Source organism: Wolffia australiana, chromosome 2 (assembly GCF_029677425.1).
Source record: "Wolffia australiana isolate 7733 chromosome 2, ASM2967742v1".
Classification (NCBI taxonomy): domain Eukaryota; kingdom Viridiplantae; phylum Streptophyta; class Magnoliopsida; order Alismatales; family Araceae; genus Wolffia; species Wolffia australiana.
In genome coordinates this window covers 16,628,656-16,642,931 of record NC_135836.1, presented here as the reverse complement: position 1 = coordinate 16,642,931, position 14,276 = coordinate 16,628,656, and the positions used below count along the sequence as shown (strand labels likewise).

Sequence of the window (14,276 nt, the reverse complement as noted above, 5' to 3'; positions counted from 1 at the left end):
GTTATTTTTCAAAAAATCCTTCTCAAGTATAAATCACTACCTTCTTCTCCTACTCTCTTATCTTCTATTTAGCATCTAAAGCCAGCGATACTAAATTCTTCCTCCTAATGACCAAACCTTGATTACCCAACTAAGTATATACAAATTCAACTAAAAATATCTAGATATTATAATTTATGTTGAAAACAATAACGACTAATGAACCCAAAATTTTAACCTAACACTCTTTGTGTGGTCGATGGTAACATGAACTGTTGGCAAGAATTGGAGTCAAAGACAAATTGCATTATGCTACTATTGGTGTGCAATGCTCACTCATAGTGGTGGAGCCCCATCTTGATCAAATATGATTTGGTCCAAAAAGAGTGAATATCTGAGAACTAATATTATGTATCTTTTGGACTCATTTATATCACAATTCACTAATTCCAATGCCAAAATATCATGATTACGATGCATGCTATCATTAGTCTATGATTTTCACCATTACTGTTGCATTCCATTATGTCTCAATTATAACATTATGTTAAGGGTAATTACACCTTTATTCATCATTGAACTTTGTAATGATTAACAAATTTATCAAGTGTAGTTATTCTTGGGGCTCTAAAGGCCTTGAGCTGAATGAATAAATTGAAACGATCCGCAACAGAAGACTTACACGGAATCGAAAAAACATCAATAAAAACATTGAAATGAAGAACCTATGCACGGACCGCATTCGTGATTTTCTTGGATCCAAGAGTGAGAAGAGTTGAGCTGCTCAAGTGTGCAACCTCTAGAAATATCCACGCGATCCACAACACATCGAATCTCCTCCTTTGCCCTTGAAAACTTTGTTCACCCTCTGTCATCGTCGTTACACCATCCCGATCACATTAGAAGGAGAGAGGAGGTTTGGGGAGAAGGGAGAAGAAAGAGAAGGCCCCTAAACAATTCGGGCTTGGGTGATTTCATTCAGGACCTTCTATTATGTATACTAAGATGATATTTTTCTTAAAAATCCCCAAAAATTAGGTATATCTTCCAACGTCCAAAAGACCATTTGCATGTGACTCTCTAATTAAAAAATCCAACGGCCCAATAACCTTCATTGGCATTCCAAATTAATTAATTATATTATAATATAGATTAATTAAAGTCAGATTGATTTTGCCCAATTGATAGGTTGAGTCTCCAACACGTAGGGTGCCAAGCTACACTTTGTGCTCTAGAAGATACAAAGGAGAGTGTATCGACTTACTCATGGAACATGTTTGTCATCGTTTACCGTGTACGTATAGTCCCTCATCCACTTGATGCTCCTAGGACAACTTAGGGTATGGTCAACTGTCAAACCCGAATCAATCATCCGAGTTAGTACTTATGCGTTTGGAAATCATCCGAAAACTCTTCTGCGATATTTCACTACCTTGGCCAAGGACTTCTCATCGCATCATCTTCCTTGAGTTGTCACCTCTTATACCGAGGGTAGAAGATCCCATTTTGACCATCAATCATCTTTGCGAACTTCTTGATGTACCCGAACTAAGACCGTTTAGAATCCCATGGTTAGAGACTCGTTAGTCATAGTCAAAGTACAACCTTCCGTCCACAAGATGTCTTTGGTGTCTCAGGTCTATGGACCACTTACACAACCGTGACGTGAGTCAACCTGATTGACAGTTTGGTATAACCATTTAGGGATTCGTACGGATCAATTAAGTGAACTCTTTCCACTAAAGAGCACCCACTATCTATCCTTAGTGTCTCCACACTAATGGCTACAGGAACACCCATCCTCATCATATGAGTGAGGTTAGATAATGTTATTATATCTAGATATTTCGATGTCCTTCTCCAGTATCCTTTGAAAAAGAATGATGTAACACGATGTCCATAAGCAAACGGTTCGTGTTACACCACATGGAAAATGGTGTGGCTACGAGATGTGAACGTGATGAAATGATGTGCACTTTAAAAAATGAACGAGTAGTACAAGATTAAATTGCAGAAATGGCCGACGAGACAGTAAGGGAACACGAGGAAAATGTGTCACAGGCGAGCTCCCAATAACCCATGCAATCAGCTCGAATACCAACGAGGCGAGGAACGTCCGTAGTCCAAGAGCGTCCATACCATCAACGCAAATGAGTAGATCTAACACCGTCAAAGATCTATTCTAGCACGAGATGGTGGCTACTCCTAACACAAACATAATTCTCTCTTGAGACACTAAGCACTTAGAGATCGATACTGAAAAAGATAATATTGCTTATAAAAGGGGGGGGGGCAAGAAAGTGACCTGAAGACCGTCGTGAGTAGGAAGCAAATTGAGACGTACTTGAGAGACTGTCGTTGGAAATGGCTACGGCTTGATCAAGTCGCGGATGACCGTAGAGTATCAGTTTTAGCACAAGAGGTGCGCTAAAGGACCGTCGAGAAGTGATTGGCTGATAACCGGTCCACAGCGGTTGATTGAAGAAGGCGTGTAGAGACTTGCCAAGGTTGTGGGACGGGAAAACAAGTGGACGGAAGCCGATTGGTGAGGGAAACTGATGGGGAACTCATAGTCCACAACTAACAGGGGTTTGATCCACGAGGTTCGAGGTGATCTTGTTCCTGAGAATAAGTTCCACTGTCATAGTGTATCGTCGCTAGAAGATTGCAAAGGTTCCTTGGAAATTCTCCAGGCCAAGGTGAATCCACGATCAAGATGAGGACCACAGGTTCGTTGATGTTGTTCGCCGTTGTAGCTCGGGTGTCGTAATGTCAGGGATTGGAACCAAGTTGTCGATAACAGGGCTGACTGCATAGGCGGCGTGGCGGGTTCATCAATGTCGGCATTCGTGGAGTCGTTGGAATGGCAGTAGAGGAATGACCCCACGATAGGATCGTATCAGACACGGTGGATCTCGTCTGTCATTGATGGAAAACACAGCACGGTGAGAACCTGATCCGTGCGATGTCGTCTTAGTGGATGAGCGGATGATTCACGAGCAATAGTTAACAATTTCGTTGGTGAAATACAACGAGGGCGGAATGAGTTAACGATGATATCTTCGATTTGTAATTCTAAGACGGATGACCAAATCGTGAATCAAGGTTGTCGATTGGCAGACTGGCACTGCGATTGACGATTTGTTCAGCTTCTACATCGATCGAGAAAACCACCTTTTGTGGGCATCCACAAGAATCATCTTAGAGAAAGGATTGGAATGCCCTTTTCCCTGCGATTCTCACTTCAACTCACTTCAATGAGATTCCTAGGTTGTGCCAAGAGGGCAACAATGGTGGAAGATCTGGCGATGCACACTTCATGGTTGATCTCAAGCAAGCATAGAACAACTTTCTCCAAGGGGATTGAGAAGATGGATACTACGTACAACAAAAAAATCACCCAAGATAAAAAAAGCTGTCAACTGGTAAAGACAGATCTGGTTCTTAAAAAACAACAAGCATAAGCCTCCCATGTCCACCCTTCTTCTTATAGAGAGGAAGTGGCAGTTGTGGGAGGCCCAATTGGGCCCCCATTTAAGGGGAAAGCCTATTGGGCTTCCCCTTAAAAGGGATCTTTAGGGGGAGAAGAAGCATGATATGGATTTCTTCCCCTAAAGATGGTAGCTAAATCATAATTAAAATAAAAAAACACATGCAGGAGGCCGGTACTCACGCAGGAGGGGCCTCCCAACAATCCAAAGACAATTAAAAATGAAAAAACACCAAGACGGCATGGCACGCTCCAAGACAACACGTATGTTGCTTTAAAACTGATAGTGGAAGTGTCGGTTCTTCACGTCGGCTCGGGCTTCGTGTAGGGGCTGGCGACGAATCTGGATGTGATCAGCTGGATGGTCCTCCATCAAAAAATTCTTAGAACACATGATTAAAGACTCGTGATCTACGTATTACAATCTCATCTTAATTTGCTAAGTCCGATGATGTATGCATGGACTTCATTATAAGCGTCACATGTGTACTATAATGAATATGTTCAATTAGTGGACAGGAACAAGATATGGAATGCGTGATTGGCTTGCTGGCCACATATATTTCCATAAGTTATATTTAGACTTAAGCGGATGAACAGCAAAGTCAAAGAACAGAAGAAAACGAATATACAAATCAAAGTCAAATTTCAAAGATGTCCTAGTTTAGCTTTTCCAGTCAAACTAGTGATTCATCCAAAATAACCCTTTTGTGTGTAATTTGAAATCTCAGGAAGATGGGATTTAGTCAAGATGAAATTTAGAAATTAATGGAGAAAATTTCATTTACAATGGTCATATAAATTAAAAGATTTGGATTTTTGAATATATATATTTTTCTATATTCTTAACATTTTTAGGGAGAAAAGGAAAATATATTTATGCATGCTCATGGCAGTAGCTTACATAGCTGTGCCTACATGGAGGCACAACAACAACGCAACGTAGCATGAGGACACCATCAATTAAGGGTATTATTTTTTGTTGTAATTATTTTTTCTCTAATCAAATCAGCTTTATTAAATGTTAATCTCTCTCAAAGAAGCATATAGGAGAGTGAGGTCATTCTCAGAGACTGGCACTTAGAGACAATCACTTTAAGAGTTAGAAGAAATAAATAAATGTTAAAATAATAATTCTAGTAAGGATTATTAGTAGAGAGATTATTGGTAGATGTACGGGCCTCACTGAGTATATATGGACATGTGTAAGATAGTGAAATAGTTAGAGAGCGGAAAAGTTTTCACAAGAGGGAAAATAAAGTGAAAAATGAAATAGATGACTATATCATGTTAGTTATTTGTAAAAACACCTGAGAGAGTGAGTGTATGTGTGTTTTTGTGTGCGTTTATTAGATTTTTGTGAAGAAATTATACTTTCTATTGAATTAGAGTTATAATATTAGTGGAATAATTTGAATCTAGATCTGAGAATTGAGGCATTTTTTAGATTTTTATTGAATTAGAATCCTGATAAAATGAAGAAAAAAGTTGGAAAATGAGATAATCCAAAGATGTTTGATATGGTGCCTTAAAGAGAACTTAAAATTTCTAGTTGAAATTTGTATTTCGCATATATGTGTTTATAATTTATGATATTTGGATTCATCTAATTCTTCATGTAAGAGTTCTTGAAGCACCTTGGCTAACTGGAATCTATCACCATTTGGAAGGTAGGCATTGGCATTAGACCTCACAGCGGTGTATTTCTCTCGTATCTTTATCTCAACGACCATCATTCAGCCCAAGCCTGTCGCCACCTTATGACCAAAAACTTAAAATAAAAAAGAAAAGAAAGAGGAGGATCTTCCTCCGTTCACAGTTCAAGTTTTTAGCACGGTGAGAAAAAAGATAGATAAAAAATGCAAAATTAAGGTTTATAGGCCAGGAATGATCTACACATGCGAAGGCTTAATGGGATCACTCCAAGCCATTTGTGGAATCCAGGCGGCATTGTTCTCCAATTTTATCACCAAAAAATGGCTTGCAAACGATGGACCCATCAACAAAAATGAACAATTTTGCCCTTGGCCCTTCAATTTACATTTTAAAGGACTCAATGACAGTGGGTTAAATCACAGTCATGGACCCTCTTTAAGTTCTAGTGGTACTCAGCCATGTCATCATCGCCCTGTTGACCACTTCTGCCTGCTAGGTAATAAACCACAAATTAGACATAAACTGGTGACTACTTATCATTTAAGGTTTATATTTTTGCAATAAAATTTGTTCTAATCATAGGCTGAATAAGGGTTGAATCCACATATGGCAGGTATATAAAAAGTAAATGTTCAGTTAAAATATATTTCTATATTTTATAGTGTTATAATATTTTTTATATTTTTTTGAAAGCCAAAGTCAATCTTTTGATGTAATCATTATTTTCTTATAATTTATGAATTATTAAAAGTAAAATAAAATATTTCTTATAATCATTATATTTTTTTCTATTATCTAAAATATAAAATAAAAAAATTAATCAAGAAAAATTAACGAGTTGACTTGGCTAACACATATACAAGAGTTGACTTATGTAGTATAATTTATCTCATTTAATCTGTTTTTAAAATATTTTGATTTAATAATCATAAAATTAGGAAATCATGTACTCAATTTGTAGCATAAATAATTTAAATAATGAAATTAATTTTTTTATTGGCAAAAACACGATGTCGAGTGTGACCAACCCTAGGGTTGTGCTCTCATACCGATCCAGTCGTGCCCTGGACGCCACCAAGGGAGATTTTATACATGTCTGGTTGAGTGTTTGGAAGAGTTTATAGGCGTGAAATGAGCGTAAATATCCCAATAATAAAGGTACCCCACTTGCCCATGTCCATGACACAAAGGAAAAAAATACAATAGTGATACCACTACATGTCGCAGTGGATACCTCAAGTGCCAACAGCTCAGTCGTGTTCCCCATTGTTGGGATATTTACGCTTGATACCTCAAGTCTTATGTGTGTGCTCATCAATATCATCTTTGAGGTCCATGAAGGCCACTCTCGTCTCCAACGTTGCGCGCGATACACTACTCGTGGGGGTCATAAATCGCAAGAGTTCGATGTGTGCGGAGAGCTGGCAGGCCAAGTCTCTCGACGTGATGGTTGCCTTGGGCCTCTGAGGGAAGATCCTGCCAAGTAGTATAGAGGGAATGGGTGCAAGAGCATACTACATAATTGATGGGGGCATCTATAGTCTGATTCCCCTCTCGCAACTGGTACCAAATGCTGGTGAGGCGTGTGCGACACTATGTGATGTCTTGCCACACACTTTGGAGATGCCACTGGGAGCATGAGCCTGGACATAGCATATTGACTAAGAACTGTGAATCTGATTCTATGATGATATCGTGAATGTTTCGCTCCTTATAGAGGAGCAAGCCATTGCTTATCACATAGCCTTTGTTGATGTGTTAGTCTGAACCCTATAAAAATGTGAGAAACAAAAAATGATACTCCTTGTGTGGTTTCGAAGAAGACCACTTCCACCAGATCGACCCCAGCTCTTTTTGGCCACACCATCCACGTTGAGCTTGAGAGAACCCAATAGTAGTGATGTGGGTCAAAGCAACAATCATGCCCCAAATGCGGGGTACATCACACGTATGTAGTGAGCGTCCGTCAATAGGTGGTAAGAGGGGATGGATTTGCCGTGGCCATTGCTTAACATGGATCATGACATATTGTACACTCATGGTGGACCCTGCAAAATAAGAAGAGTTTTGCTCTTTCCATACCTCTCAAAGTATGCTATGGTAATGTGTAGATAAGGACTAAGCTTAGAGTGTGTTGATGAGATAAAGATCTTGACCAAACACTCTAGTGATGTTAGTGTTGTATGGGAACAGAAAATTGGATGCCAATGATGAGTAAATTGGTGGCAACATTCAGTAGCAATCTCATTATGGAATAAAATGTGTTCCATAGTCGCAATTTGAGGAGAGACAAAGCAACAATGGAATCACGAGCTAATGGAGTGACTAGTCTGGGCCACTCAATCATCATTAGGTAGGCCACAATGCATGAATTTCCAAAGGAAGAACGAGACGTGGGTGATAATCACTAGGTGCCAAATGTGTTGACCCCAAGCCTGTGTAGGGAATCTCTCTCAGAAGTTATTTGAAGAGGCACGACATGAGAAACTCCTATCAGGCGTGAGTGTTCAGATAAGATGCTCAGCGGAGGTCCCTATCTCAATGGCCATAGTCATCGTTAAGAAGTCTAATGGAAGTCCATGTTGCTCCCACTGGAGTCTTGTGTTCCCCTTTAGCAATTGGGCCACATACAACTGGAGTCGGTTTTGTAGAAAATTAGGGTAGTGAGCTAAGGCGGTAGCCGCTAGCGAAGTATTGTTCTAGGCACTAATCTTGCCTTGGTTGATGAGCCAATGGTCATTGTTGATATCTCTAGATAGTGGCGTTACCAAGTACATCACCATTTGGAGCCTATGATATTAAACTCACCCCGAGCCCACTCAACGTACTTGGCTGATATAAAGCGCCTGAACAGAGAGCTTGTGGCATGCATACGCCACACGAGCTTCTTTTGAAGGATTTCTTGGAAGTCGTAGGGGTGCCTGATCCCTAGACCCCCTCATCCATCTGTTGACATGCTTTCTGTCAAGAGACTCAATGATGTTGGTGGCCTCCTTCGAAGTGGCCTGACCATAGGAAGTACACATTTAGGGGCTCCATGAGTCAAAGAGCAGTGAGAGATACAGAGTGTAGCGCTAGAATATTCAACGAGATGCTAATAAGGATGTGATGTATGAGTTGAATAATACCTCCGGACGATAGAAAATTGAGTGTACATCCTTCAAGTATCTTTCTCAAATTGGTCAACAAGGCATCAAAATAATAATTTCATGCGTGACCAAGAATGATGGGACATCCAAGATAGTCAAAAGGTAGGCATCCTCGTGAGTATCGAGGGTAATTTTAGATGATCTCTGAGCATTTTACAGTTGTAAATGGTCCTACCATAAAGCTACTCTTTGAGACATTGAGGAGCTAACCCGAGGCCCTCTCGTACGTAGTGAGTACACTCATAAGCACCTCAATACATTTTTTGATCCATTTAAGGAAAAAGATTGCATCATCTGCGAATAGAGAATGCAAAATGATCGGGCAACCCCTTTTCAAAAAATATGGTTGGATGAGACCTCAGGCAATCACTCGTGTGAGTGATCGGTTGAAGGCATCTTCCATCAATATTAAAAGGGTGGGTGAGATAGAGTCACCTTGTCGTAGACCATGCGTGGTAGTGAAGAAAGGATAGGAGTTTCTATTCACGGATAGAGAGAAATAATTATCTCTAATGCAATTATAATTGAAATCGATGAATGCGTTAGTGAAACCAAAGTGTCACAACACTTTGGTAAGGAAAGGCCATTCAACTCTATCAAAGGCCTTCTCCGTATCGAGTTTGATGATGACGTTTGAACCCCAAGTTTTACATTTGATGAAATTAATTGAATTCAATAAAAATTGTAATATTAGGGAACATATTTTTGGACATATTGAATGAATTAATTCAAAAGTTAAAATTATCTTAATTTGAAATGTACGCTTAAAATGTGTAAGTTATTTTTTATTATTATAAAAATTTTGAGTTATTATTTATTATTTTAAACATAATTATCGTGTTTTAGTTTAACAAAAAATAATATGATAAACATATTAAGTATATTATTTTTTATTTAAAATGTGTAATTTTATTTTGTGTCATCTCGAGTGGAGTGAAAACCTATAAAACTAGGTGTCCTGAAGTTATTGTTTTCCAGAAGAAAATGATAATGTGCTGTTAGGTTTGACAAGTTCAAAATATTCAAGGGACACTCACATTTGTAAACTACATGACCTGTCAATGAGTTTTAGTTCCTATCTTAAGCATATATCAATATATGATAAATCAATAGACAAAATTTTATGTTATCCCATGAGATGTGATTTGTTGTTTTGCCACAAGGTTGTGATACAAGTTGCTGATATTCTAAAACCAATTACGCAGTTTCTTGTTTCTCCATTTTTAAACATCTGATGGTTGTATATATTTTAAAGATTAAGTAAAAATCCCTAACTAAAACAAAGTTTTTTTGAATATCCTAGGTTTTAAAAGGCCTAATCTCCAAAAAACAAAAGGTTGTTATGTAACTCACTATATGTTATATTAGGTAAAAATTGTTGACCAGTCCAAAGATAGTCTTCAGCTTTGAGAATAGTCTATGTCCTTGAGAATGATGCTCATGTCGGGCCAGTAGGGAATGTGGCAATGGGATATGATAAAGTTTCAAAAGTTAAAATATCACTCTCATGTAATTCAACATGACACGTCGTCCTTGGTATGCAATGAACTATTACAATAGGTTGAAGACATAAAACCTGATGTCATAACACATTGTATGATGTAGTCGGTTGATGAGTAGAGTAGGATTCAAAGTTATTTTTGAATTTCTTCATTTCAATAGACTTCAAAGATGATTCATATAACAATAAAAAAAATCATAACATACCTTTAAAGTCAAATCAAAATGTTGACTTAATGACTTTATCCATAACAAAATATGCTATCCTTTTGGTTCCTCAAATGAGTCATCATAAGCCGCATGTGACTAGCCTCTAAATGTACTAATGCAATCCATAACACATCAAACATACACGTCTTCTATTCATATAGCAATGACATTTCTCTATGATGACCTTCTCATCATTTTCATTACACCATGAGGCCCCATAGGAGGGACTGAGCAGGGCACTCAAAAAAAGTCTAGCAAGGGTAATTTTTTTGGGCTTCCTTTGATACTCAATGAGAATTTTTTCACAAAAAAATTTTTAGATTAAGTTTCTCTCATGTCTAATAAATATTGTGAGCATGACCCTCTAGGCCCATGCACTGGTTTAGTTAATTCTGATGAATTTAAAACTGCATCAGTAATAACTAGCTGGTTGATTATGTTTTAACAAATTGACATATCCCAAGTTATTCTAGGAGTGTCACAGAGATGATGGATTATACATGCATAGTAACTAAAGATATAGATGTTTCATAAAATAGTTGATAAATTCATGTTTATCTTCTAGAACATGTAGTTTAACTTAGAGCATGTGTTGGCTATTTGACCTATCAATCTAGTCACATTGATCTGTAATTAATTCAGTAATCTATACGTTAGATATAGTTAATTAATTGGGTAACCTAGTAAAGAGTTACTAAGCTCATGGAATCATTTACCAAACTTGTACATGGGCTTAGAGGGTCCTACACACATGGTTTCATTAATATTGAATGATATATTTGAAGTATAAAAGTTGTTATAAAAATCTGTATTTAGTATAAAAGGACTAAATCCCTTCTAAGTAACCCACAAGCAAATCTCACATTTGATGCCCCTCCTCCCTTGCTTCTTGAGTGTCCTCCCGTCCTTTTATGATTAGAATGATAAGAAGACCCTACTAGATCTATGGCGGCATGAACGAGAAGATGACCAGGAGATCTGATGTGCCATGGACTGTGTGGGTATGTCTAGAGGTCAGACACTTGTGCCTCATGAGACAGCTAATTTAAGCATATTTAGTGCCGTGCAAGGTGATTTGATCAATGATGCGTGAGAGTTGATGTTTCTTAAAACCGTGATGTATTTATCTATCTTTCTCTCTGATCCCTTATTCTACGTTTGGGTCAAGAAGATCAAAGATCAGGGCCAGTTTGTTCTCTATATTCCTCTCTCACTTGCCTCAATTTGCTGAACAACATACACTGTTTCTCTGTGTGGATAAGTTCATCTCATACCTTTACTTCAGTCGATTCACAAAACTAGCCTCTCCGTTCCCCCTTCAAGAGCCAAACTGCTTGCCCACGAAGGTCTGGCCAAAGGTCCATCCAGCAGGAGCCACGTTATAAGAAGTAACAGTGGCGCCATCGCCGGTGGTGACCTCGAAGGAGAGCGGCTGCCCCCGTAGCTCGGCGTTGATCTGCCAGTTCTGCCCCCAGTTGCGCGCCATCTGCAGCCACCCCGTCTTCGCCCCCTTCACCTTCACCGCCGCTACATCTCCCGCCCCCCCCACGTTACTGATAAGCACAGTGAGGAAAACTCCATACCCATCCACCGTAAACCTCAACCCCCCCTCCCGCGAGCACTTCACCCTGAAACGAACCATTCCTCCTCAAAATCCTCCCTCTAAACCAGCGAAAACTACAAAGAAAGAAAACCCACCGGCGGTACTGCACGGGCATGTTCCCGGCCTTCCAGATGGCTATCTTCTCGAAGGCTTCGATGGGCATCACAAGATGGCGGTTCGGAGGGTTGCAGGGCCCGTCTTGCAGGCCGTAGTTCGAAGGGCAGAAGTTCGTCGCCTACCCAGAAAAGCTTCATGAAAACCCATTTGATTTCACATGAAAAGACTTCAACTTGGCGGAGATTTCAGCCTCACCGTGAGCTTGATGGAGGTGCCGGGAATGCAGTAGCGGAGCTCCTCAACGCAGCGGATTTCGAAGCAGGCCCCGCAGAGGCGGCCCTTTTCGAAGAGGGTCTCGCTCAGGCCCGCCGTTCCCAGGCCATAGCCGACGCGGGAGAGGTCGCCGTAGCCGCAGGCGCCCGCTGCGGAGATCGAAGCCGTTAAATCCTGATCAAGATCTGATCTTTTGTGAGATCCGACGGTGCTCACCGATGCTGTCGCGGGGGTCGTCGGTGGAGTAGAACGTAGCGCGGGCTGGCTTCCATTCGCTGAGGGCGTCGTCGGGGAACGTGGACGACGTCTGGTGCGAGGCCGCCGTGGCGGCCAGGATGAAGTGCAAGCTGAGGAGAAGATGGGGGCGGCGCCGCTGGGTGGGATTTGGGGCCGGCATCTTCCCTCCGGCTATGGCTTTTGGTGAAGAGCGTGGACTGTAGCGGTATGATCACTGTCTCTTTCTCTTTGTCACGGGATTCCTAGTGGCATGATGGCGACGGTGGCTCCTGGAGGAGTATTTGAACCGACCCTTTTGAACTGGGCAGTGCATCCTGGCCGTTTGTTTTCTTTTTGACAAAAAGTGCTTCAGGTTCATGATGATTCTTGATATTGATGGGATTTTTTTTCTTCTACAGTTAGTCACATTTTCTTCTACAGTCCATGGGTGAGTGGCCTTTGATGATCCCCATTGAATTTAATCAAAACTATTTAATGATGACCTTGACTCTAAAGATTTTATCAGGTATGATGAGCAAGGGCGGTCTTCAAAGGGAATAGAGATTAGGAAATGAAATTATCTTTGAAACAATGATAAGGAGATGAGGAGGGATGTTTTGTAATGTAAGAGTGAGAGAGGTGTGGATATAGAGATATATGGTAAGAGAGGAGTGAGGGGTAGGCCTCATCAGGGGATAAAAAGGATAATAGGTAGAAGCGGATGCGAATGTATATGGGAATATAAACATAATGGGTTTGTGGACTAGTACACAATGGGTGGATGAATGATGGTGTTATGTCAATGAATTATCGTCAATAATGTGATTGAAAAGGTTTTGATGGGTCAAATGGATGGACGGGGAAGGGGGCGACCTAGGGGATGGGGAGCTCACTTTCATTATTGTGCACATGTGGTGCTCATAATGAAGTCCATGAATCCATGATCAGACTTAGAGATTATAATATATATTGTCGATGTAGCCTGGTCTCTTGCAGCAGAGGGCAAGGAGAACAGAGAGTAGGAGAGAAGAGAAGAGGAGAAAAGAATAGAGAAAAGAAGCTTAACTTTCATTAACACAATATAGGTATTTATACAGTCCATTTATAACGGCTAGTCTGACTAGCTCTAACGGCAGTTTGACTCGCCGTTATATATCTGATTTTAAATAAATCGGATAATAGGCCCATAAGTATTGGAGCATTAGTAATAGTCTAATTACATAAATTTTATAATTAACTTATACATTCGACCCTCCCCCTAAAACGGGGGACTGTATACTAGTCATTCTAAGCTGGGACACAAGGTATTGCATGTTCTTGATTGGTAAGCCCTTGGTGAAGATATCTGCACATTGCTCCTCACAGTTAACCTGCTCAGTCTTTAGGATTCCTTGCTCCAAATGGTCTTGTATGTAGAATCTGTCAATGTTCACGTGCTTCATCCTATCATGATCAACTGGGTCGTGAGCAATGTTGATGACGGACTTGTTGTCGCAACGGATGAGAATTGGCCTTGAATACATAATTCTTAGGTCATCCGGTAAGTTTTTGATCCACATTGCTTCATCGATCCCCTTTGACATTGCTCTGAATTCTGCTTCAGTATTCAATTATAAGACAACGCTCTGCTTTTTGCTTCTCCATGTTATTAGGTTTCCTCCAAGAAATGTGCAGTATCCGGTGGTTGACCTATAATCAAGACGAGAACCAGCAAAGTCAGAATCAGTGTATAGAACAATATCTAACTTACCTATCCTTCTGTACGTGATGCCCAGTCCTGGTGTTCCTTTCAAGTACCTGAAAATTCTGTTAACAGATTGAAAATGAGAATTTCTTGGTGAATGCATAAACTGACTCAGTACATTTACCGCATAACATTTGTCCAGTCATGTATGTGAGAGATATAGTAATTTTTCCACAATGCTTTAATTGATAGTCAACTTGTGGTTAACTTCAATTGGGATTTCACTTACATGACAATTCATATGTTTTGTTTCATTCAGGAGGTATAGAATATATTTTTGTTGTGTCATTAGTATCCCTTCACTTGATCTTGCAAATTCTACGCCTAGAAAATATTTAGGGGTCTGAATTATTTATCTCTAACATTCTTATCTAAATGGTCTTCAAGGATCTTAATTTC

General features: G+C 39.9%; 1 protein-coding gene across 1 annotated transcript; it reads right to left on the bottom strand.

The window, feature by feature from the left end:
• Window positions 1–11,156: 11,156 nt before the first annotated feature.
• On the bottom strand, window positions 11,157–12,412 carry EXPA13 (expansin A13). Its single transcript, XM_078592337.1, has 4 exons — window positions 12,134–12,412; window positions 11,900–12,066; window positions 11,683–11,822; window positions 11,157–11,612 (listed from the first exon to the last, which is right to left on the bottom strand). The coding sequence occupies exons 1-4, from the start codon at window positions 12,312–12,314 to the stop codon at window positions 11,303–11,305; spliced, it is 798 nt and encodes a 265-aa protein (XP_078448463.1). The 5' UTR covers window positions 12,315–12,412; the 3' UTR covers window positions 11,157–11,302.
• Between the last annotated feature and the right edge of the window lie 1,864 nt (window positions 12,413–14,276).

Bases quoted from the DNA above. Each gene is read 5' to 3' on its own strand.
- EXPA13 (XM_078592337.1), bottom strand. From the start codon at position 12,314: ATGCCGGCCCCAAATCCCACCCAGCGGCGCCGCCCCCATCTTCTCCTC. The intron at 12,067-12,133 runs GTGAGCACCGTC...CGATCTCCGCAG, and splicing joins CGACCCCCGCGACAGCATCG to CGGGCGCCTGCGGCTACGGC. The intron at 11,613-11,682 runs GTGGGTTTTCTT...GGTTCGTTTCAG, and splicing joins ATGCCCGTGCAGTACCGCCG to GGTGAAGTGCTCGCGGGAGG.